General features: G+C 34.1%; 1 protein-coding gene across 4 annotated transcripts in view; it reads right to left on the bottom strand.

Moving 5' to 3' along the window:
* Positions 1–25,859, bottom strand: part of VTI1A (vesicle transport through interaction with t-SNAREs 1A) — a 232,247-nt gene that overhangs the window by 164,613 nt on the left and 41,775 nt on the right. For 2 of the 4 annotated variants that reach the window (XM_039352665.1, XM_039352663.1), the window contains exons 4-5: positions 9,131–9,208; positions 3,028–3,048 (exon numbers count right to left, since the gene is read on the bottom strand). In XM_039352665.1, the coding sequence (XP_039208599.1) occupies positions 3,028–3,048; positions 9,131–9,208 (99 nt within the window). The remainder of the gene's footprint in view (positions 1–3,027; positions 3,049–9,130; positions 9,209–25,859) is intronic. The other 2 variants (XM_039352666.1, XM_039352664.1) reach the window with 1 other exon arrangement.

The following is a 25,859-nucleotide window of genomic DNA, read 5'->3' as shown; positions in this document are numbered from 1 at the left end:
AAAAATTTCATAAACATCACTACCTTTAAAAGTGAAATGTGAGTTGCGGATAATAAACCTATGCTCAGTGCAAAATGCTTGCAATGATTAAATGATATTCAGCTACATGAATATCACTAAAGTGTTCAAAACTGAGAATTATTTCTAAAATATTTTAATATGGACAATATAAACATTAAATGATAAATATCATTACTGGGATAGATGTAGCAAAAACTGACAAAAGCAATTTTAGAAACCATTACAAAATATTCAAAAGGAATCTTAGCTTTCCTGTTAGCAGTCAAATATCCTGTTTTTCTAAACAAGAGCATAGAAGAATCTCATATTTGTTATTTGGTAGTGCTTTTTAATTTAATTCCATTTTACAACTGGATCATTATTATTAATAACATTATTGCATTCAACCTTAAGCTACTGTAAGTTTATTGCAGAAATGATGTTATTTATGGTCATAAAGCTATGGGTTTTATCAGCAGTGGGTATTTTCAATCCTTTTCTAAAGGCACCAAATCCATTCTCCCACACTATTCTTAATCTTTTGTATAACAAATAGTGTGAGGTTGTTCCGGCTGCTTTTTAGTTTCTAAAGAGCTTTGCTATCGAGCTAAATGAAGAAGTTTTGCAAAGTGACAGAGCTAAATCTTGAGATTTAGAAACTCCACATGGACTGTATTCAAACTGTAATTTCAGAAGGTTAAAAAAAATCAAGCAATGTAGCCTCTACAAAATTCTGTATACAGTTTGGCATGTGTTTGAAGGAAGCCTAATAAAAAAAGGGAAATGGAACATTTTATTAATAAACAATATAAAAAAGTACATAATTGCTTTTAAGATAATACCTCCTTAGGAGAGCTATAATTTAGAATGCCTATATGTCTAATTATTTGATTAATTTGAAATATGTGAATCACTGCATTAGCCATCCTTTGGACTTTAATGTACATTTTACTCTATGTATGAAAAACATATCTTTATAATTTATCCCTGAGCCAAACCGTAATTACAAATTGCAGAAGTGAAACTTCTGCTATTTGATTTTAAATCCTTTTTTCAGCCATTGACGTCTTATGATTCCTAAAATGTTTCTCTATTAGAAAATGTAAATGATTATATATACACATTAAGCAAACAGGAATAAAATTTAATCCATGCAACATACTTGGTAGATCCTTACAAAATTAAATAATTAAGGTGGCATTTTACTGGAATTCCTGCAAAATTAGTCTGTTTTGATAACTCTCTTAATATATGTTTAATTGAGTATACAGTATGAGTATTATCATCAATATTTAATTAACTACATTATAAATAATCTCCAACTGCTTATTCCAATATATTTTGGAAACAAGTCAGCAATTAAGGTTTACCAAGTTAAATACATTTGTGTCCTCAAATTCTTCAACAGTACTTTTTTTTTACAAACATCCAATATTAAATATATTTATCTGAAGAGTTAAGAATGTGTTTAGCCTACTACTTGAAAACTCAGTGAATTATATTGATATAGAATTTATAAATGACTGAATAAAACATATTCACAATCTTTTTTATCATGTTTTTTTTAAAAAACAACAACTCTGACTTACCACATTATATGGTCTGAAAACTATATCACTCAAACCTGTTCTAATTTAAAATAAAGCTTACATGTATGATAAGGAACTATTTTCTTTCCTATTAGCATCTCTTCCCTTCTTCTTTATTTTATATTTCACTTTCCTTTATGCTTGTTATTACCATTAAAACTGAATTCTAAGTTCTTTAATACTAATCTATACTTTGATTACATTATTCTATATAAGTAAGTATATATGATAATGATTATATAATAATTAATAAGGATAGAGTTGAAGAAACTTTGCTCAGTTGCCTTTTTATGACAGTATTTTTTTAAAATTGATATAATGAAAAATACTATCTATGTAAAATTCACATAGATGGAGGAAATTCAAACTACTTGATTGATGAAAAAAATATTGATTTATTAGGAAATCTATACAGTAATAAATTTTCTGTACTGTATTTCATTTGGTTATTCTCCAGTTTTTCTCAATGAACAAGCATCATCCCTTCTCTGTCCCATCTTTTTGAAAAACAGGCAGTTTATAACAGAAGTCATTCACCAAATACCACAAGAATAAACAAGCACAGTTTGTTGTTTTGTCTCTCTTTGCAAGAACTGAAAGGTGTTATTACGCCACTATCGCAAAAAACTGGTTCCCTAGCAACTTCTACTATACCAAATTCTAGGAGTAAGAATTTGATTTAAACTCTCTCTCTCTCTCTCTCATACACACACACAGAGAGAGAGAGACAGAGACAGAGAGAGAATTGTGTAAGCAAAAAATAAAACCAAGGACAAATCTAAAAAAAGAAAAAGTACTCTAGAAAATGTCAAGAAATAATCATTTGATGATTTGATATTACTTTTGAAGTACTGTTATCTCTTCTGGTCATTTCCTGGAATGAAAAAGGATCCTAATTTGCATTCACTACAGCATATGCACAAATAAATAATAAATATAGGAGGCACAATTGAGCATACATCTACAGTTCAGTATACGTGCATGCAATATTTTCATATTGTTTTGTATGCTGGTAGATCTACACAATGAGGTATTGCTTGTACCTTTCAAGCAGAGGTTTTTTTTTCCCCCTACTGTTACAGTACCTTCTGTTGTGCAGATATCATTACAGGATCTGATTTCAACATGGTGTTCAAACACATATCAAATACTAAGGGTTTTTTTTTTTACAGATCCTTTAAATTATCTTTTCTCTTAGTGCTATTAAAGAATTGTAATTTTAAAAGTATGGCCTAGGGATTCTGATGAAATGGATGATTATTAAAGAAAAGACTCACACAGTTCTAGAACATTTTTAAGGAGATATAGATATAGATAAATATAGATATATAGATATATAATGCATGCGTTCTGCAGATTTCTCTGTAAGTGACCAAAAAGATTTATTCAGATATGAAAAGCTAGCTTTAAAGAAAAAGCTAGGCAACAAAATACTCACCTCTTCACGTAATTTTATCAACTGCAACATGAATGCACAGAAAAAGATAAAAAGGAAAGAAATGGCAGGAAAGAAAGATCAGTTGTGTGACAGGATACAGAATTAACATTGACAATTTATCTGTTTACATGTTTAGCATTTAAAAATCACAGACAAACACATTAAAAGACCCTAAACATAGACTACATGCAGAGTTTTTTGAACGAATAAAGATCACTTTCGCACACTGTCACATTAAACAAAGAGAATAGTGTGAAATTCTCTTTTAAACCACATCTAAGACACTATCATGAAATAAAGGGGAATGACTTCATAGAAGTCTATAATACAAAAAGGAGAAAACAAGTTTACTATTCCTCTCTTCTAAGATAGTACAGCTGAAGTGATTTTGTATATACAAGATTTCTACATTTTTTATTTTGTTAGTACTGACATCTGCCTTTTTATGTCTCCCTATACATCTACTGTATCTTACTAAATCAGTCAGAATAACTATAACTGATGGCTATACAAACATCAGCTTATATGCCATTTTAAAGTGTAGTATTTTTAATCTAAATTTAGTTAGTCTACACTATTTAGTATTGTAGTATTATGCATCCAAATAATATAAATAACTGAAGAACAAGCAAATAGTGGCATTGTTTTATTAGACTATACCATTCTTTATACTTTTGAAGAGAATTTACTTCAAAAAGTTTACATTTCACTATTCTACTCTTTAAAATAGTGTATTCTAATTAACTAAACAAAAGAAGAATCCTTTAAATGGTTTTTGTCAGCTATACTGCATAATAACCTTTATTTAAAATAGTAGCTTTTTATGCTAAAGTATAAATACACTCAGCCTCTTTGCCACACATAAAGAAAGTTATAGTTATGGTGGAAGGGGAAAAGCTTCTTTATTGAGAATATGATATTTTACAACTGAGAAGGTTTGTTCTTCAACTGGCCATTACCAATGTAATCATACATATGAAAAATAATTTTGAATTAGGGTGTAAATTTAGGAAAGATGTTCTCTTACACGCACACACACAGAGCACACACAGAGAGAAAGAGAGATACAAAACTAACTTAAATGATTCCTTATGCTCATATTGTTGATCTAGAATTTAAACATTTATAATGCCAAGCAATAAAAATGAAGACATTTTAATTTTTAAGAAGAGTGCTGCATTCAACAGTTCTAATTTTCTAAAGATAAAAAATGAAGGGAAAAGCATGTTTTCTAATCCAATCCCACCTGTTCTTAAATTAAAAGCACTCTTGGTTTGCTCTCTTGCTTCCTCCTCACTTTCTTCTCCAAAAGATAAACATTCGGTTTCCAAAAAAGATGGTTTCCACGTTTACTGCATCACTATGCTCACCCCCATCCCCTTTTGCAGGTTACCATTCATGTAATGGCTATGATAGCTTAAGGGCCAAAGTTTAAAACTACCATTCTGCAATAGAAACCATTTGGGGCATGACACTCTACCATAGTGAATGAAAGTTTTAAAATGCTCCACATTTGTTTTTTCAATAGGTGTCAAAAAGAGAGAGAAAGAGCGAAAGAGAGTTCTATCTTGTTTGTGCTGCATGGCTGAATTTAAGCTCTGCATAGGATTTACAGCTAAGCTAAATAATGGGTGGTTTTCTTTTTAAAATGATGTCTGAAAGATATTCATTCAAATTAACAAAAGATTTTTCTCTCATTTAACAGTTATGACACTTGATGACATGCTACTCCTTCTGTTTTTAAAAGCAGTATCCTAACCCTGCCAAATTCAATCAGAAAGCATAAATATGTGTGCGGCCACAATTTTAGGTTATAATTATCAGCATAATTTGGAAACAAAGATTCTTCTCTTTTTCTTCCCCTCCTCCACTTGATACAAGTGGTAATCTGTTCTTTTGTAGACAAAAAGTCTACACAAAACCAGTGTAAATCTGGTTTACACTGGTTTGAACCAGCGGAATCTCTTGTGACTAAGCCTTCTGCTCTGCTCTGAGTAGAATCAAAACTGCATCACGGAGAGTGCATGGGTCTGTGAGGCAGATCACGTGACATGGAGAACCACGGAATTTCCCTCCCAAGAAGCCGATAACGGTAGTGCCGTCTCTGCCCACATACAGATAACGAATAAATGCTGAACTCTATTAAACGCCCTTTACACATTATCATGGATCGAACACACAATTTTCTGAACTTGTGAGACAGTCTATTTATTTTGCTATATACTCACGGTATGTAACAGATTTGTGACTGGTAATGATCTGCTCTGCCAGGCTATATAAAGTGATACGACCTTCTTTAGATCTTGGGGAATTAGGTTGACCCATTTCCCTTTCCCCATCTCAAGCGTTTCAGAGTTTTGATACACTATAATGCATAGGCAATCCAAGTCTTTATCAGAATTAGGATATCAAAAATTAGGTAACCATATAAACACAAAATATTTTCTCTAGGTAACAACTGCTTTGTTATACCGTATTTATCAACTTACACACTTATGCTGTAATTAGTATACAAATTATTAAGAAATTTCTCTCATCCAGAGAGGTCTAGTTATATAGAAAATTTTTTTTCTAGTATTCAGTTGTGTCCAGTTCTCAAAGACTGCCTATATAAGTTCCTGCAGTTTTCTCAGCAAGGTTTTTTAGATGTAGTTTTCCATTGCCTCTTTTCTAGAGCTGAGAGAAAGTGACCGGCGCAAGGTCACTTAGCTGGCTTCATATCCTAGGTGGGACAAGAGCTCACAGTTTCCCAGTTTCTAGTCTGATGCCTTAACCACTAACAGCAATAAAAATATCACTTCCGTTGTTTTAACAATGAAATTAAAATTTCTTACACTTTTGAAAGCAAGCTACCAATCTAGCATGCTATTTATTAACTGCCTAACTAGTGTCCTTATCAAATAAATAAAAAAATTAAATAAACTTATAAACTGATAATGTATTCCATTTTTCTACACTGCTATATTTGAATCTTTCAAGGAAATTGATGCGATCAGATAAACTTAAAACGTTCCAAAGTATTGCTTAAACATCACTATACAAAGATAAACAACTCACAGAGAAAGAAAACATATATAATTTTTGAATAAATAAATAATATTATTCTAGGGAGAAAATAACAAAACACTGAAATATTACGTATTTACATATGTAAATCTTATATATTTTAAAAAGTATTTTATTTGAATGTAGTGGAATAAAAGGCAAGATACACTCAGAACAAAAAATATACAATTCACTGAACTCAGAATAATTTATCCAAATTTCTATTTTAAATACTAAAACGCAATGTAGGGAATAGCTTTTACATAAAGCAGTATGTCAAGTTAGTCTATACTATCTATAGTACCATAGAGGATAGGCAGAGCATAAAAGTGTTAAGTAAAAAAAAATAATTAAGCTAGACAGATAACACAATAATTATCTCTAATGAATCTATTAGGACAGACAAGATTGTTTTTTTTTTTCAAGGACCAAAATGCTGTAATATAGAATGTCTAATATTTTACTAACCATTTTTTCCCAATCATATAATTTATTATAAATTATTTGAGGATATATTCTATGTACCGTATTTATTAGATTTAACATTTTTTCATGGACAGAAAAACAATGCCATCAAACATATAGACTTGCATATAGTACAGAGTGTTTATGTAAAGAACAAAATAACACATTACAGATAATTCTATCTATTTCTGGAAACATCTAATTTAGATTTGTTTTAGCTTTCTCACTTTCTTTGCTCTCTATTTAACTATGCAGCAGGTAGTGTGTAGATGTTACTCCTAGTCTGTCAGAACCACATGTTTATGCTTATGTTTACAGGACACTTGCTTTTCCATTATTTATGCACTGGTTTATGTTATTCCTGACAAATTGAGTATGACTTTCATTCTTTAGTTTAAACTTAAATGATTATACCAAGAACAGATAAATTTAATAATATCCAGCATAAAGTATATAGAAGTATATTCATCAATCAGAAATATTAAATACGAAATTCTGTATATTGAAAGACAATTTCCTGAATTTTCTAAATCCAACCCCAAAGAACCAATGTATAGAAAATTACTGAAAAATTTCTCACTAACTATTGTCCTAACAGTGAGGACAATTAACCAGTGGAACAGCTTGCCTTCAGAAATCATGGGTGCTCCATCACTGGTGGTTTTTAAGAAGAGACTAGACAATCACTTGTCTAAAATAGTATAGGTTCACCTGCTTGAGCAGGGGACTGGACTAGAAGACCTCCAAGGTCCCTTCCAACTCTATTCTATTCTATTGTCAAAGTATGTTAAATCTATTTAACTTTGTTCAAGTTATTATTACAAATTTCACTAGTCAAGCAATGATGGATGGATGGATGGATGGATAGTATACTTGATATCAATTAAAAGGCTGATATAGATCAACAGAATATTAACTGACTTTGGATAAGGAAATCTATATTTTTTGCTATAGAGTAAACTTGCTTTCTGTGTTAATTTCATGGCATTACCTGCCTTTCTTTTTGTTTTTACATGTATATCTAAATTTATTGTTGTTAATCATTAAAAAAATAAAAAACATCAGTTTTCACCACAGGATAAACTGATTTTTCTTAAAGGTGACAATAAAATAAAGCATGTATTCTTTCAAACAATGGCTTACATTTTATCAAAACTAGTATTTCTTTTCTTTCAAAGTTCATAATATGAAAAAAATGTAGAAAATTTAAATTTGAAAGTAATATCACTTTTTTGACAGAATTATCCTGTAATAAGATGACCCGCCAACAAATTTAATAAATAAATAAATTCTATGAACAGTGCTAGATATTAAAGACCTTTTCTGAAAAATATGTCCCCTTTCATATGATTAAAAAGAAAAAAGAAAACAAACTATGCATTAAAATATGTCATTACTGAAACATATTAGCTATGTATGTTAGCATATATGTTAACAGATCATAGAGTAGCAAATAAAAGCATAGCAACCTAAATTTTCAGATTTTTATTTATTGAATTATTAAATGTATATGCTGGCCCATTCCCCACAACTCTAGGCAGTCTTAACATTGAAAGTTCACTTGATTTTTTTGTCTGAGTTATATCACATATAGATTTTATTTTGATACATAAGACATGGTACATATAGACATTTGCTTTACTTCTTCTATTAATGTACTTTAGAGAAAAAAAGATTAAATAGTAAGAAATAATACATTTGAAATATTTTTATCAAAGTTATTATGGAAGTAGAATAGAAATTAAGATCAGTAGCAAACTTTTCACAATATTAAATAATTATACTTTTATCTTCACTAATTTACATTACTCCAATGTACATTATCTTTCTTATGTGTGAAGTTGTAAAAAATTTATTTGAAAATATTATAATGTATGAAAGCAAAAAATTATAAATCTTTATCCAGAGTAAGCTTTGAGTAAAAGAAGGGTGCATAACCAAGAAAACAAAATAATTTTAAAAACTCTCCTGAACACTTGCAATATTGGAAACTGATATTGCACAATGGAGATATTTGAATAAAATATTTAGAAATATTTCACATTTCTTAAAAATGCTAACATTTTATACTAAGTTAATTACACTTATATAGTTTTGGTATAATTTCAGTTTTGTACATAGAACAGAACCTGGTTCAGAGAGGCAACTACACAGGAAAAGAAACTGTGACATTCTGAAATCCCATTTTCATTTGTTTTGCCTTCCAGAGTTGAATTAATTATATTTCCCTCTTATCAAAGCTGTATTATGTGAATTTGTATTCCTTTTACATGTGTTTCGGTTTGTTGGAAAATATTGTGTTTCAAGGTACTCCTTAAGTACTAAATAATAAAGAAGAAGAAAAAAATATTATGTTTTTTTGTTTAATTTTTTCTAAAAAACATAACAGACAGGGATCCAAGATAAAGAGTTAAATTGTAAGATCTCCAAGAATCATTCTGAAGTTGATTAAGACCCCAGCTTTGCATTAAACAGTATCACTTCCACATGAGTTGTTACTAATGCTGTTAAGAAGCAGCTTGAGAAGCCCAGTGGGCCAATGACCTCCTTCACCCTCCAGCCACCCACTAGGGCTTCTTGATTAGCATCCTACCTGGATCTCTGAGGAATTCCCATCGTCCCCTAGGAGCTCATTCCGCACCTCGTCACTGTAGGCAATCCGTGACCTTTTCTGTAAAAGAAAAAAGAAAAACAAAGAAATGTGAGCAAGCAAAGCTCTGGAACTATTACTATCAAGGTTGCTAAACTCAAAACCTCGAGAGCCCTCTAATGGATGCCTACTTAATACAAATTTCTAAACTTCTCAAGAAGCTATTTTAACAAAACAAGGACAAATATAATAAAAATCCTCAAAAAGTTTAGAGGCGTTTATAATTGTTAGATCAAATTAGCCTAGCAACATGCATCTTCATAGAAAAAAGAAATCCAAAACCTTTCCCATTATATTTAGTTTGAACTAAATTGCCTTCTCCTTCTTTCTCCAATCCTAAAATCTCCTGACATTTTATATAATCCTGTTCTAAGTAAAAGTGTCTGATTACAATATCTTCTATATTGTTACCAATACTAAAAGAACAATGGTTTCATTGTATGCCATATAATTCAGATTCTATAATTAAGAGTTTACATCTAATAATTATATTATTATGCACAGATATGCCAGTAAGAAAACTGAAAATTATAAAAAAAAGCAAGGGGGGAAAAATTCGACAGTTTGTTCTATTTCACTTTCCATATATCAGATGTAAAACTTTTTAAGTAAGAATTCTTATATGCCTAAAGGCTAATGGCAAAGCCTAGAATCCCATTGATTGGAACCACGCAGTAAAATCACTACCCTACAATCAACAGGGGGAAAAATTGGACAGAGAAAAGGTATACTTTTCATTGGGTATTTGATTGATTTATGTAAACTGAAATGCAAAGAATTACTGAAAGCAGCTCTTCAGGAAAAAAAAAGTAATGTGCTCTTTTATTCAATAGGAGATAGGTTCAATAAAAGAAATTCTACTTCTTTAAATATTAGATTGAAAAGAATTTTTGGAAAAGAATATATGCTGGACTTAAACTAAATACAGAAGCTTGTGTTTTATATTTTTCTCATATCATGTAAAACACTGAGAATGAAAGTTAATATGCAATAGCATCCCATACCAAAGCTCATTAGATAAACATGTACAATGAAAAATGATAACAGAAGACTTTCAAGCAAACTTACATGGATTTAAAATGAGGGAGAATTAGATACCTATGGACCTATTTAGAAAAAAAAGTGATGCTCCTAATACAACACATGGCCATATACACGGTCAGCTATGTTACTAGTTTCCTTTTGGTTAATTTGCTTTAAAGCAGGCATGTCAAACTGCTGGCCACGGGCCAGATGTGTCATGCTAAAACCATGCCCACCCCATTGCTGGCAATGAGGGAAAAGTCCTGATATGTCGCGCAACATCATATGATGTCACAAGTTTGACATGCCTGCTCTAAAGAATTCACTGAGTTTTGCTCATGTTCTTTTGAATTAAATATCATTGGTTTGTAAGCAAACTTGTAGACAATAGAAATGGATATTTATTGCTTTCATGGTTGCAACAAGATTGATGTTAGAAGGCTAGACTGGCAATCTCCATCGATTATATGAGGTTTATAGAATTTACTTTAGTTACCTTAGTTTCTATGATAAACTATATAGTCTGAACAAAGACTATATATATATATATATATATATATATATATATATATATATATATATATATATATATAAAGTTAATTTAAATACATAATTTCATTTCCTAAACCTATTTAAAACCGCACTAACATAAATGATAGTTATATATATATATATATATATATATATATATATATATATATAATAAGTCTTTTATTAGACTTAAAAAGACCAGAACTATCACTAAAACTGAACACTTTAATAACAGAATAATCAGAAAAGCCATCGAGATAGAAAAACGCCCACACAGCATGAACAAACAAAATGATACATCCTGCCTACCAGCCATTTGGACCCACCCTTATTGACAAACGAGTCCCTAACACAAAGAATGACACCAGACCCACACTCACTCAAACCACACAGGATGTCACCACCACACATCCACGCAAAAAGCAAACCCACACCGATGATGAGGCACGACCACAAACCAGAAGCCAGACCACAGCTGCATCATTAGCCACTTTAAACCCCTCCAATCCATACATGAAGCAAACTGACACCCACCATGAAGATGAGACACGACCACGAACATGAAGCCAAACAGCAGCAATGCAGCTCACCATCTCAAATCCCCCTGCAACTCAGACTAACCTGAGCACAACAAAGCCCCCACCAAACAGAACATTCCCCCATTCAATCAGAGCAGAGTCAACCCCCCCATCCAATTAGAGCACAGCCAAGCCCCTAACCAATCAGAACGCACCTCCACCCAATCATAACACAGCCAAGCTCCCACCCAATCAGTTCATACCCCCATTGGCAGTTAAAAGGAAGAAACAGCTACAATCACACATTGCTCCTAGAAGCATGAAGCCGAAAACACCAGCCTGAAGTGGACGAATGGGACTTTGTCGAAATGTCGCCACGACACTTCCAATTTTACGCGGGAGAAAATCCGAATAACCAAAGACCTACATACAAACACCCACAAAAACCTCAGAATATATATATATATATATTTGAAATTAGTTTTGGTTTCGTTCTGTGCATAAAAGATGCATGAGGTTGATGCCCTGACCAACCTTATTGTTAAAGTGTAATTTATTTTTAATTGAGTTTAATAGAAAGCTAGCATATACTAAAAACATAACAGCCTCCAGAATCATTGATATTTTCAAGAATGCCCCTGAATTTGCTATGTGCCCCTAGGCACTCTTATTCTTATAAAATACAAATGATGAGTGGTTGCATCCCAATCTTTTGGTTATAAAGGTATCCATTTACTTAGAAAAAAGATAAAAGAAAGCTAAAGATTAATAGTTGGTTAGTGAGGGTAGGAATAAATAAAGAGGATGGTAGAGAGTAGAATGTTAATTTGCCTTTTAGAAAATGATGTTTCTGCCTGAGGTCATTCCATTTTAGCAGCCATTTTATGAACTGCCAAACATTCAGTTAAATTATTTGCTCTGATTAAATTTTATTAAATTGTGAAATGGACCCACCAGTCCCAAAATACTGAGATATCACAAACTAGCAAACAGAGAAACCAAATACAACACTAGTCAAATGAAATCCCTCATATTACAGAGATAAGATGCAAAATACTTTTTGAAAATAACTTTTTCAGTATGTCCCAACTGCTACTTGATAGAAAATACATTTTAAGCTGCTGTTGCTGCTGCTGTTGCTGTTGCCAATGATACTACTACTACTACTACTACTACTACTACTACTACTACTACTACTACTACTACTACTACTACTACTATTTATTGTGTGTATATCTCAGGAAGAACAGTCTCACATTAACAAAGTGAAAATAGCCATTACAGCATTAAAGGAAATGGGAACCTTTAAAGAAGCTCTGGTATCACAGTCCCTTATTAAATTATTCATTTCATCACAATGGGGGACTGCAGTATGCAAGAATTTCATATGGAGATTGATTTTGTTTTTCTATTTTTTTAAAAAAGCCAACAAATTGACATAGAACGCTCAATTATAATACCTTATTTTGTGTTTGATTTATATCAAACAAGGAATGAAGTTACAAATGCATGTTAGTCATGATCCAGTCCTTTTCTATTTAAGGTTTACTACTTTATACAGCTAATGTCAAACAGTTTAGTTACCCTTGGTCAAACAGCTCCCAATAGATATAATAAATAATGATGTAATTCCAACAATTCAACAGTAAACTGTCATTTACCCCGAGTCTGCCTTCTGCTAAGCTACTGGGCAAGCTATGCATATTCTTTCAGGCCTACAACAACCACAAACAATCCATGCATTCAAACAGATCTTCCTCTCCCCATAAGCAAATATATGACCAATTCATCTCCCTAAAAAATACAATATAGCAGTGATTTAAAGTCCTGTGACTTCTCCTATCTAGTCTCTACTGATGATATACTGATGAAGAAAATAGTAATGATGGGCTTATTCTGTTTTTCTTTTCTCCAACATTTCCTGTACATATCATAAGAATCTGTAGCAAATAAAAATATTGTCACCTTTGTATATCTCTTAAACATACTCTAGAAATGCAACAAATAATGAGACTTGCATGAATTCAAGGATTTCCAATTATTACAACATGTGAAAGATGACTCTTTAGAGGCAGAGTAGGCAGTTGGTGATCTCGGAGATCAAAGAACCCCTCAAACTATATTCACACAGCCCTTTTTGTAAATTCAAAACCTTTCATAGGTCCCCAACCCCTAGTTTGTGGCCCAGTACTGGTCTGTGGCTCGTCAGGAACTGGGCCATGCAAGCTAGTGTAGCTTCATCTGTGCATGCATGAGATCTAGGTAATGCACGAAAGCACAATCTCCATGTTCTATGAGAAAACTGTTTTCCATGGAACTACTCCTGAGTGCCCAAAACATTGGGGATCGCTGACATAGAAGATCAGCTAAGCACTCTAGGAAAACTTAATTTCTACTTCCTTGCAGTCTAATGTTTGTATGGGTCAGAAGAGATAACTAGAAAGAGAAAAAAGAAAATATCAGAGATAGATTGGTGAGTTCAACCCCTCTGACCCTTCCTCCTGCTTGCTTTAGCTGTACTTATCATGCAGTCATCAATAGACTATCATGATGACAAAATTCTGGGTTGGAAAATAGGTCTACTCCAAGCATGCAGGTTTTAAAACTGGTTCTATAAAATAACATCTGTCTGAAAATATATAATATGAATCAGACACAACAAGGTATGTTAGAGGTCTGTCTTATATTTAGATTTCATTGTACAACTATTCAGTGCAATATAGTTACCCCAATTCTTAGCAGAGATAACATGTATAGTCACAAACATGTATAGTCACATTCTCAATAATAAAAGAAGCTTTATAAAACTACTAAGCTTTTTGCATACAATTAGAAGCAACTGTACAATATTCATCAATAAATAATTTGATACTACTTTTGATCATAATTTCATTCCAAAATGAATTGATCACAGAGAAGATCAAGTCTTTGAACTAAAGTGCCTATTTGTTCTCTTAGCATCTATCTAAAATATCAACACAGTAGTCTCATTTGTCTTTAAAATAATAACTCTAATAATCTTACTAAGAACTTTTTATGAAGCTGATTATCATTAGGGATGGCAAGAGAAATTTAATGTAACCAAAATAAAAGAATAAAAGTTCATTAGGCTCTCAACTTTGCAAATCTTTACTGAGTATACATTTACACTGTAGCCAAATGCAAGCATGAGACTTTGTGCTAGAAAATGTCACACACACTACAACAGTTTGAAAGAACTCAATTCATAATGCATTTTATAAATAGTTAATGACTTCTATACATAAGCTAACCAGGCAAATCAAGAAATTGTCAACAATTTCAGTCGTAGTTGTCAGTTATCACTGTCTACAGTGCTGCTATTTTATATGTATGTTTCTAAAAGAGACAGAAGTTTTCGAGAGTTCAAATCCAATTCTTTTCTGATAAACCGAATATGAGCTTAATAGTTCCTATACACAGAATGTGCCCAATAAAGAGTTCTTTGTAACAGGTTTTTGTTTGTTTTTTTCCTGCACTGCATCTTACATATGCAAAATACCATATTTTCTGGAGTATAAGGCAACTCGGCGTATAAGACGACCCCCGACTTCAGCGCCGATTTCAACACTTTAGAAAGTCGTCTTATACGCCGGAAAATATGGTAATACGCATGCAGAAGCATTCCCCAATATTAACAGAGAAAAGGTATGATTTTGTGCAGCTAAGTAACAAAGTTTATAAAAATACAGCATCTTTTAAAAAAATGGCAGAGAAATGAGCTGATAATATCACCAAGAGGAGCAGGAATTCTATAACCAATTGTCCCAAACAGTGAACTGAAATGACAACCCTACGAACATAAACATCTTGAAAATATGATAAATTCTTCACTATTTTTTCAACATTTGAACTTCCAAACTTTGTAGACAGTTCAAAATGATAATTTTTAGATATCAATAGTGTATTGATTTCTTAGGAATGACCCACACAGTAGTGATACTGGAAATTTGGCCACATTTCATAAATCTGTAAGTAATGTTGCAGAAAATGCAGAAAATAGTAAAAAGTGATTAAAAAAAGAAATTAAATATTAGGAAGAGAAGAAAATAAAAGTAAACCTAACTAAATACTTTAACCAGCACTATTCACTATATATTCCATACCTTCTATCCCTGCAAATATCTTTGCTCCACAAAACATACTCCTAATCAATAACACAATAAGTTTTCCTTCTTACATTCATAGGTTTCTTAGTGACTTGTTGAAGAGCAAAGATCTGCTCTGCACATCTCGGCCTGGCATAAAGCCTAACTACATTGCCTCAGTTTTGTTCGCTGTCAATTATTTCAATCAAATTCTACACATTTTCCCAGACATACTTATTACACTAATCCATCCACTTTCAATCAGAGAAAGTTTGTTGCATTCATTCTTGCTGCCTTTCTATTTTTCCTTTTGTATAAAGGAACAATAATAGCATTCTTTCAACCATTAAACACAGATGTCTTCACTCATGTTAAAACAAGTCATCCACTTCATAAACAAATCATATCTATATTTTAACATTTCTCAGATTTACCTGCATCTTACAACAGATGACTTTTTATTTTTATTTGAAATTAACATTTCCAGCATTTAATATTGCTATAATTCCCATACAATTTTTTCAAGATTTCCTCACTTCAGCTCCACCCCAAGAATTTCATCTATTTCGTGTTTAATACCATTCACTCTGTTGAAGTTTCCATTAAAAATATTTTACATGTTCATGTTGCTTTGAATCTTAAATATTTTTTGCTCTTTTTACATTTTTTCTCTATGTACACATGACACTTTTCTTCTATATTTGTTTTTGCATGATATCATATTCCTGATATGTTTTACATCCCTATTGTCTTTCACTTCATCATTATACAAATCATTCTTTTTCAAGATTTATGTAAGTTTAAATCTACACACTTGTATCATTTTAGAATAGAATAGAACAGAACAGAATAGAGTTGGAAGGGACCTTGGAAGTCATTTAGTCCAATCCTCTGCCCAGGCAGGAAACCCTACACCATTTCAGATAAACAATAGTCCAATCTCTTATTTAAAAAAAAATGTTGGAGCATTCACAACTTCTGGAGGCAGGTTGTTTCACTGATTAATTGTTCTAATGTCAGAAAATTTCCCCTTAATTCTAGGTTGCTTCTCTCCTTGATTAGTTTCCATCCATTGCTTCTTGTCCTGCCTTCAGGTGCTTTGGAGAATAGCTTGACTCCCTCTTCTTTGTGGCAACCCCTGAGATATTGGAAGACTGCTATCATGTCACCCCTAGCCTTCTCTTCATTAAACTAGATATATCCAATTCCAGCAACCGTTCTTTATATGTTTTAGCCTCCAGTCCCGTAATTATCTTTGTTGTTCTTCTCTGCACTCTTCCTAGAGTCTCAACATCTTTTTTACCTTATGGTGATTAAAACTGGATGCAGTATTCCAACTGTGGTCTTACCAAAGCATTATAAAGTGGTGTTAACACTTCACATGATCTTGATTCTATACCTCTGTTAATGCAGCCTAGATCTGTATTGGCTTTTTTGGCAGCTGCAGTACACTGTTGGCTCATATTTAAGCGATTGTCCACTAGGACTCCAAGATCCCTCTCTCAGTTACCACTACTGAACCAGGTACCACCTATATCAGGAGTAGGCAACCTTGGCTCTTTTATGACTCGTGGACTTCAACTCCCAGAATTCCTGAGCCAGCCAATAAAAGAGCCAAGATTGCCTGCCCCTGACCTATACTATACCTATGCATTTAGTTTTTCTTGCCTAAATATAGAACCTTACTATTTTCACCATTAAATTTCATTTTGTTTGATAGCGCCCAATGTTCTAGTTTGTCAAGATCCTTCAATTTCTTAAGCCTATCTTATGGAGTGTTGACTATTCTTGATGTTGTCTGTAAATTTGATGAGTTTCCCATCTACCCCGATCCAAATCGTTGATGAAGATGTTGAAGAGTACTAGGCCTAAAACAGAGCCTTGGGGTACCCCACTGCATACTTCCCTTCATGCTGATGCAGTTCCATTAAAGACCACAAGGTCAGCCAGTTACGAATCCATCTGGTGGTGATATTGTCTAACCCACATTTTTCTATTTTATCAAGTAGTAGGCTGTGGTCTACTTTATCAGATGCTTTGTTAAAATCCAAGGAAATTATATCCACAGCCTTCCTCTTGTCCACTAATTTTGTCACTTTGTCAAAGAATGCAATAAGATTTGTCTGACATGATCTGTTTTTGACAAAAACATCTTGGCTTTTGGTTATGACTTTGTTTGCCTCTAGGTCACGGGTCGGCAACCCGCGGCTCCGGAGCCACATGCAGCTCTTTCAGCCATCTCCTGTGGCTCCCAGCCACGTGCAGTGCCAAAAAAAAGGACTAAAAAAGTTGAACCAATCAATTCAAACTTCTCACGAAAGATGTTTGAATTGATTGGTTCAACTTATTTGGTTTCTGGGACGTTGTTCACCATGGGCACAACATAGACGGGAGGGGGGAAGACAGCTCTGGAGGGAGACAGCCCTGTAGCAAGAAGCTGGCAGTCTGAGCGGAGCGGCACAGAAGACCTACCGGCTTCCGTGGGAAGCTTCACCGTTGCCAGTGAGTAAGGCTTGGGGTTCCGCATCCTGATGACCAGGTGGAGGGGGTGGGGGGTATATGGGGCCTAAAAAGTCCTCCAGGACAGGCTCAGGGCCGGCCCTCTTTCCCCGGCCACAGGAGAAGGGAAGGCACAGGCTCTCCACCCAGGCAGGCAGGAGAGAAAAACCCTGAAAGCAGGAGGGAATCCTCCGGACCTTTGGTTTTCTCGGCTTGCCAACGAGGCTTGCAAATTTGGCTCCTGCCAGGGAAGCAGCACCTTTTGGGAAGGGCTCTGAGCAATTGCATGCTTCAGGGAAGGAGCTTCCCTGGCAGGAGCCGAGTTTGCAAGCCGAGAAAACCGAAGGTTGCCTGTCCTGGATGACTTTTTAGGCCCCGGATACCCCCATCCACTCAGCCCAGGGCCAGGCACTGCAGCTCCGCAGCAGGAGGGAATCCTCCGGATGTTCAGTTTTCTCGGCTTGCCAACGAGGCTTGCAAACTCGGCTCCTGCCGGGGGAAGCAGCACCTTTTGGGACGGGCTCTGAGCAATTGCATGCTTCGGGGAAGGAGCACGGAGGCCTGCAAGCAGCCAGGCAGGCAGACGCTGGGCAGCACGAACTAAGCGGCGAGCAAAACCCCAAAACCTTTTGCGTTCGTTTGCAAAAAAGAAGTGAAAGCCGGTCCAGCTGGTCGTTGGGATGTGGAACTGGGCTGTGGATGCAGGCCTTGCTCACTGGCAACGCTGAAGCCTCCCACACCAACCAGTAGGTCTCCTGTGCCGCTCTGCTGGGACCACCGGCTTATGGCTGCATGGCTGCCTCCCTCCGGAGCTGTCTTCTCCCCCCGGACCATGCACCACCAATGTCTTCTCTCTGCAAAGGAACGCAAAAGGTTTCAGGGTTTCTCCCGCCCATCCGCCCGCCCGGGGGGAGATCAGAGTTGGTAGCTCTAACATCCTACTATCGTTGGCTGCAATCCTATCCACCTGTTTTGTGCAACCGATTGCAAGCCAAGCGCTGCCTGGTTCTGAATTAATAGCTTGGGGGGGGGGGGCGAAGGCCACTGAACTGCGTGATCCCAATGACCAAGCTGACTTTGCAGGAGCCTCCATCAGATTGGAACTTTCCTGTCCAATTGAGCTTAGTTTAGGCAGGGCCGTTCTTAACGTGGTGTTCACATGTTAGTTAGTGCGGCTGACTAGTTGTCTGGCAAGGGGGCTGCGCTCCAGTCTTCCTCCAAAGCGCCGTCCTCAGAGGGGTAGTCCAAGGCACCACTTTCAGCTGGCTCCTTTGGCGCAGCCCCAATTCTGCTCTGAGAAAACTAGGGTGGGGCGGAGCGGGGCAGTGCTGCCTATCTCAGTCACGTGGAAGGCCATGTAAACACCACCAGATGGCTGCTCAGTTACTGCCGGGGGAGATGAGCAGGCTGTTGCTCCCGTGATCGCCTTCCCGCCGCTATGGAAGATAGCCTGGTCTGGGCCTTTGGGGGCCTCAGCCACCAGCAGCCCTGCCGTGCCCAAGGCAAGCCGCCCCCACTTGCCGCTTCAGCAAAAGGGAGAGAGCAGTCTTTTCCAGGGGGAGGAGAAGCCAGGATGGCAGAGCCGTCCATACCAGAGCAGGACGCGGGCAGGGCTGGTGCATGTGTCGCCTTAGGCTCCACTCTTCAATCAAGCTCCGTTACGTAAATGCGCATCAGTTTTCCTTGTATCCACTTTCCACTCATTCCATAGTGAGACTGAAACATCTAATACTTTTTCATACATGAATCATGCATTCTTTTCCTTTCATCTTGCATTTCTTCCAAGTCTATTTTGTCCTAACTTTATCGAATAATTATCTATCCCATATTCAGATGATCTTATTCATTTTGCATGAGTCTAATTTCCATCATAAACAATCCAATCAATAAAGCCAAGATTCCTGTTTTTTTTCTCCAAATATTTTTCTTTAAATGATCGTAAATCAAAGTAACAAGCTTTTGTTGTTTTTTAAATTAAATTGTTCTTTTTTGGAGTGACTGACTTAAAAGAAGGATCATATTTCCTATTATAAAAATGGCAGTTCATCAACAGAATGATTTTTCCACCATAAAAGGCAACAAAATTCCACCTTTATGAAAATAATCAATGCTGATGTGTCTGTTAACAAAATGTGATCACCAAATTCGTAATTCCAACATATATAGCCATATAATAATATCAGTTTAACTAACTGATAACTAAGCCTAATAAATTTATTGTACCCAATCTCATTGAAATCTTCAATAAAACTTTCTAATATTTATTCTTCTTGTATCTGATTCTGATTATACTGATTCTATAGCCAAATCATAGTGACTAATATCTTATTTGAGGTGTATAGATTAAAACGTTCTATTGGATTATTACAAATATCTCCTACAGTCTTAATTTTTCAAACATTATTATGTTTGATATTATTTACACTTATTCTGTTTTAAGAACTCTTTAATTACTCATTGTCTTTAAACAGTGATGAGTGATTGCTTGTATGCTAACAAAATAAGAGATTCATCTCTGCAAATGGTGAATAAGGTGTCGAGGTGGCGCACCAGTTAGAGTGCAGTACTGCAGGCCACTTTAGCTGACTGTGTTCAACAGGTCAGCGGTTCAAATCTCACCGGCTCAAGGTTGACTCAGCCTTCCATCCTTCCGAGGTAGGTAAACTGAGGACCCAGATTGTTGGGGGCAATGTAAATATATACATACATTGCTTACTGGTGTACACCGCTTAGAGAGTGCTTGCACTTAAAGCGGTATATAAGTCTCATAAATAAATAAATAAATAAAATGTGCACTATATCAGAAGACCACATAGAATATTTTGGCAACTGCCTGCCACACTCTAGCTAGTTAAACTCTAGCTATTTAGTCATAATACCAATAGGAGAAGCCACATTTGGTAAAAATGATTACAACATTAAACATATTGTAGTCATGATTTGTTATGATAAATATAATTTAACATGTTCAGATGATTACAGTCATCTTATAATATTTAAGAAATTTAAACACCATACACAATAACAAGAAACAAAGTTATTCAGAAACAAGTTTAGTTATCTTCCCTAATATTTTTCAATATCCAAACTTTACACAAACAACAATCTGAGTCTAGATTAGACATGTCAAACTCGCAATATGACGTGACGTTGCACAATGTATCAGGACTGTTTTGCTGGCAATGGGGTAGGCGTGGCTTCCGCGTGACACGTCTCGCCCACGGGCTGGCAGTTTGACACCCCTGGTCTAGATAGACATAATTTGGTAATTCAGAGGAATTTTTGCAAATTGATTCTTTTAAAGGCCTACTCAAATATATTTGCTCAGCTCTGTATGGCAATTTAGCTTTACACAACTGGTTTACTTGACCCAAGACTTAATATTTCCCAACTGAACTGAATATATTCATAGGCAAACAGAATTAAACTAGAAATAGAATTAATTCAGCTTAAACTAATTAAGAATTTTGATCTGCAGCACTCATGATCTGTGTAATTTTACATGTGTAACACAGTACATATAGTCATAACTATGGGAATTCTGTTAAACTATGATATAAACAAGTCAAACAATGAAGTTCGATTATCACTAATTTCCATGGACCTCACATAGAAAAGCAATTGCATATATTACTTCATCTATGAATTTAATATAATGTTATCACCAGACCAGCCACATGGTAAATAGATTTATAATATTTTCCATGTGGTAGGTTATGTTGCATATGAATTAAATAATGCATTGCTATTACAATACAAGCAGCTTTTGTTGGATAGGGTATTTGTTAAATTTTGCCAATATAGCTACATCAGCATCTTCAAAATGGAAACAGCATTGTAAAAAGAAAGAATCAGTATAGTACAATGCCAATTTCATGACTAAATGAAAATTAGACAGGAAAAAGACTCCAATAACAAAATTTAAGATTGATATTTGTTTTCATTTTCATCTTGATTTTTTTATATTTTATATTACTTGGTGTCAGACTGGTTTTAGGGCAGGCAACAGTTAGCCAGTTCATTTTAATTCAATATATTTTCAATTACTAGCCAAAAGGAGAGCCACAGTATTTTACCACAATATCTCAGCCTTATGTATACATATTTGAGTGTGTGTGTCTATGAAAGCCTTAATTCACAATGATTTTTAAAAAATATAAGTATAGCAAAAAGATACAGCAGCAAAACATTCTTCACACACTTGTTTTTTATTATATTTGAAAAAAATTCAACCAACTTCAAAGTCAGCTATAAACTGTGTGACATCATTGTAATAAAAGCAGGAGTTGAATTCTGACTATTAGACACACCAATTTATCCCACATAAACGGGTAATTACACTATGGAATTTCTTTGTCTTCTTTTAACCACAATGATCATATATCTTAAGTAAACAAAGGTTATTCTTATATTTGGTGAGCTGACCAATCAAAGCCTAGATAGAAAACAATTTATCAGTTTTGATGATGTTTATCAACAGTTAATATCTAAATCATACAAGGAAAGTAGGCAGGTCTCTTAGGTCTAATTTTACCAAGTATAGTAATTTACTGTATTTACTGTATTTCAGTTTAAATTATAGGAATTGTTTCTATTTTTTCATCTACACATAAATTAGCACAGACAATTTTAGATAAATAAGATATCTTTGGGATTGTGGGAAATTTCTTATATCTGCTTGGAGTAAGTAGCTGTATTATCTACAACTAACATTCTAAAAATTCAGAATTACATCAGATTGGAACGAAAAAACCAATAATTTACATTCACATCCAAGCATATTTCCTAAGAATTAAACCTACTGAATTTGAGAAGGCTTATTCCCAAATAACTGTTTATAAGTTAATGTAACCTTAATTATTCATTAAGAAAAACCTATTCTGTATCACTTCAAGAGATATAAATCTTAGTGACCATTTATATTCTAGATGAATTGCTCAGGAATATATTTAGAACTTCATTGCCTGATGCTATTTCAAATTTTAGCAAATTACGTATACATATGCACAGTATTGTGTATATATCCCAAGTCAGCCGTATTTCTTCCATGGACTATACAGTGTCAGCCCCTAACTTGCAAGAGGAAACTCTAGCCTTCTGCCCTTAGTCAGTAGATCAATATCTCATGTCCAATGCTCTTCAGTCATCATGCTGCAAAGTCACTGACCTAGAAATCAGAGGTGTAATGAGATCTGTCACAGCCAATTTTAATCCTGCAATGGCAAGCAATGATATTGAATACATTTGTTGTACAATATACAGCAGTACAGCAAAATTCTATGTCACAATTATAAACCTGTTCCATTTTAGCTCTCAGTGACATAAGAGAGATCTGAGATACATTTAAAAGTACATTAAAATATTGGAATCTTGAAAATTAATGATACATTAGAAACCAAAAATATATACAACACAGAACATGTGCCATTCATTATCATGTTGGTCTGATCCTAGAATTGTCACATGGCACCCCTAAACCAAGGGAACATGAGCATGAAAAAGGGAAAAAGGTTGTTCCTATAAGAGCTATAGGTATCAAGATGTTTCACTTTTGATTTTGTTAGTTATACATTGCATATTGAGCTGTTGAGGAAAACTGTTTTTGCCAAAGAGACAATTGAGCATACTTAAATAAGTGCAGATTTTTATTTTTAGATTATACTACACTATGCCAAACGAAATACCAATCTTGATGATATACAGATGAATCCTACTAATGTAAACACATGTTCAAATTGTAGGTATGTTGTTTAAAAATAAAGGATGGGATTTCCATCTATATAAGCAAAACAAGATATAAAGACATGTAACTAATACCACATGTTTTACAAGAAACTTTTAACTAAATAAAATGCGAATTCAAATTTTGAAATATCATATCCATAAAACTATGCATTCAGAATATTTCATCATATTCATACTTCCATTATGTTAATTCTGCAAATCCATCTCCCAGTTTAATACAAAGTTCAAAATTTAATAGTTACATAAAAGCCTACGTAATATTTAAAGGAGCATTTTTTATTAATTTCACATAATTATTGCAGCAGCCAAAAGGATGATTTAAAGTCTTAAACTTTTAAGACTTAACAATTTTAAAATTTCTTTTGTATATCCGGGCAAGAGTCCTTATCCAAATCTCTTGGCCTGTCATTTGTATTTCCACTTTAAATGCCTTTTTTGTTTTGTGATCTTACTTTTTTATTAATCCAATATTTTTGCATCAGGCAAGATCTATTTCATAGCCATTATTCCTACATTAACATCCTTTAAACATAGTCTACACATATAAGTATAAATCATTACTGATACTTTTGATATTGTGGGTAATAATATCTGGCCCCATTCTACAAAGATCTCCTTTAATAGTTGTATGTTATAGTGTTTTGTGTCATTTTATAAATCTCAATCCTAATCAAAATTAAAGGCAGGGTTTTTTTTAAGTAAAATTTTCAGCTTCCTTTCTTGTAATTTAAATAATAACATCTATAATCTCTGTTATGACTTACTATTGCTGTTTATTTTATATAATTTGTTCCAAAATATTATAGTAAAATTTTCAATAATACAAATTTGTCTGGACCTTTAATTTGTTTATAACTTTCTTGGTTCAAAATCTTATTTAGCTTTTTGCCATTTGTTTCGAATTCTTTAGGTTCTTAAAATTATAGGTATTTTTTTCTTTTGTTTAAAATGAAGATAGTCTCATCAATGGGTTTTCATACATTGCCATTCCAAACATCTGCAGTAGCGTTAAGATGGTTAAAAATGCAATTTCCAAAAGTGTTTAGAAGAAAAATTACCAAACTTAGTGTCCTTTAAAAGGGCTCCACAGCAGTTGTGAGCTTGATGATTGATCCCTTCATCCCCTGGCAGTCAAACGCATGGGCGACCACTGTCTTGCAGACAGCAAGCAGCAGCTGTCCAGAGCACATGTGGCAATCTCCCATCCTTTCCTTTTCCAGGTAGTTTCTACTTACCAGTTCTTTGTTCCTGCCATGACTGCTCTCTCTACTCTCCATGGAGACATGTTTTGCTCACCATGTCTCCAACAGAAATCATTGCATATCTCCATTATTTCAGTCAGACACACATATACACACAAGTACATAAAATTTATGTTTGCAGAACTTAGGAATATAAAATAGTTTATTTTATACAACACACATACAATGCTCCATTTTTTTTTATTCAGTAGTTTTTTTTATCTCAGGGACTGCAAACTAGTCCTAGATTCTACCAAAACTAAATTGCAATACAGGTTTGCTGCAATTCTGTTTATACAAAGAAGCATATAAAAACGGACCTTCAAAATTTATAATTAAAGAAATAAAGAAAAAAAGGAAACAAACAAAATATTCTGCACAAATAAGAGTTTACAACAAGCAGCTTCCAAGTATAATTCTCTATATTTAAAATGTAGTAGATATTTGGATTTAACTATAGGTATAAATTTAAAAACAATCAAACGTATCTCAGTATATTGAGGTCTTCCTTTGCTAAATTACAAGGTAAAAAAGCACATTACTGATAATTGGAAAAAGATTCAAAATTGTTATCATTATTTAGCATCAGTGTGGTTCAAGATCACATTATCTCTGAGCCACCTTCTTAGAATACAATCTTTGCTCTGTTAACCCAATAGCTTTTAAGTCTCATGTGAAGGATCTCAACATCTGACCATAATTGGATGACCTTGTTAAATTTGCTGAGTTGGGCCTGGTTATTATGAATGGGTGAGCATCAAGGAATCCCAGGTTTGTTGATTAATCTGCAAGTTGGAGAACATTCCAGAAGTGTTTCATATTCAGATTTCTGCCATGAAAAATGTGCATGTGGAATGACCAGGAATCAAACTTGACTCAGGAAGGAATTACGTAAAATTTTCCTATTTGCAGGGTTTTAGCTAATTGGCTGGCAGGATGAAAATTTAAATGAATGTAAATATACAATGAATTTACTGCATGGCAAAGTTCCACACAGAGGACATATAAT

The sequence above is a fragment of the Crotalus tigris genome, unplaced genomic scaffold (genome assembly GCF_016545835.1).
Source record: "Crotalus tigris isolate CLP2741 ecotype Arizona unplaced genomic scaffold, ASM1654583v1 scf7180000018468.2839379, whole genome shotgun sequence".
NCBI classification, from domain to species: domain Eukaryota; kingdom Metazoa; phylum Chordata; class Lepidosauria; order Squamata; family Viperidae; genus Crotalus; species Crotalus tigris.
Note: the sequence above shows the minus strand (reverse complement) of the source record. Positions and strands in the feature narration are given on the sequence as shown.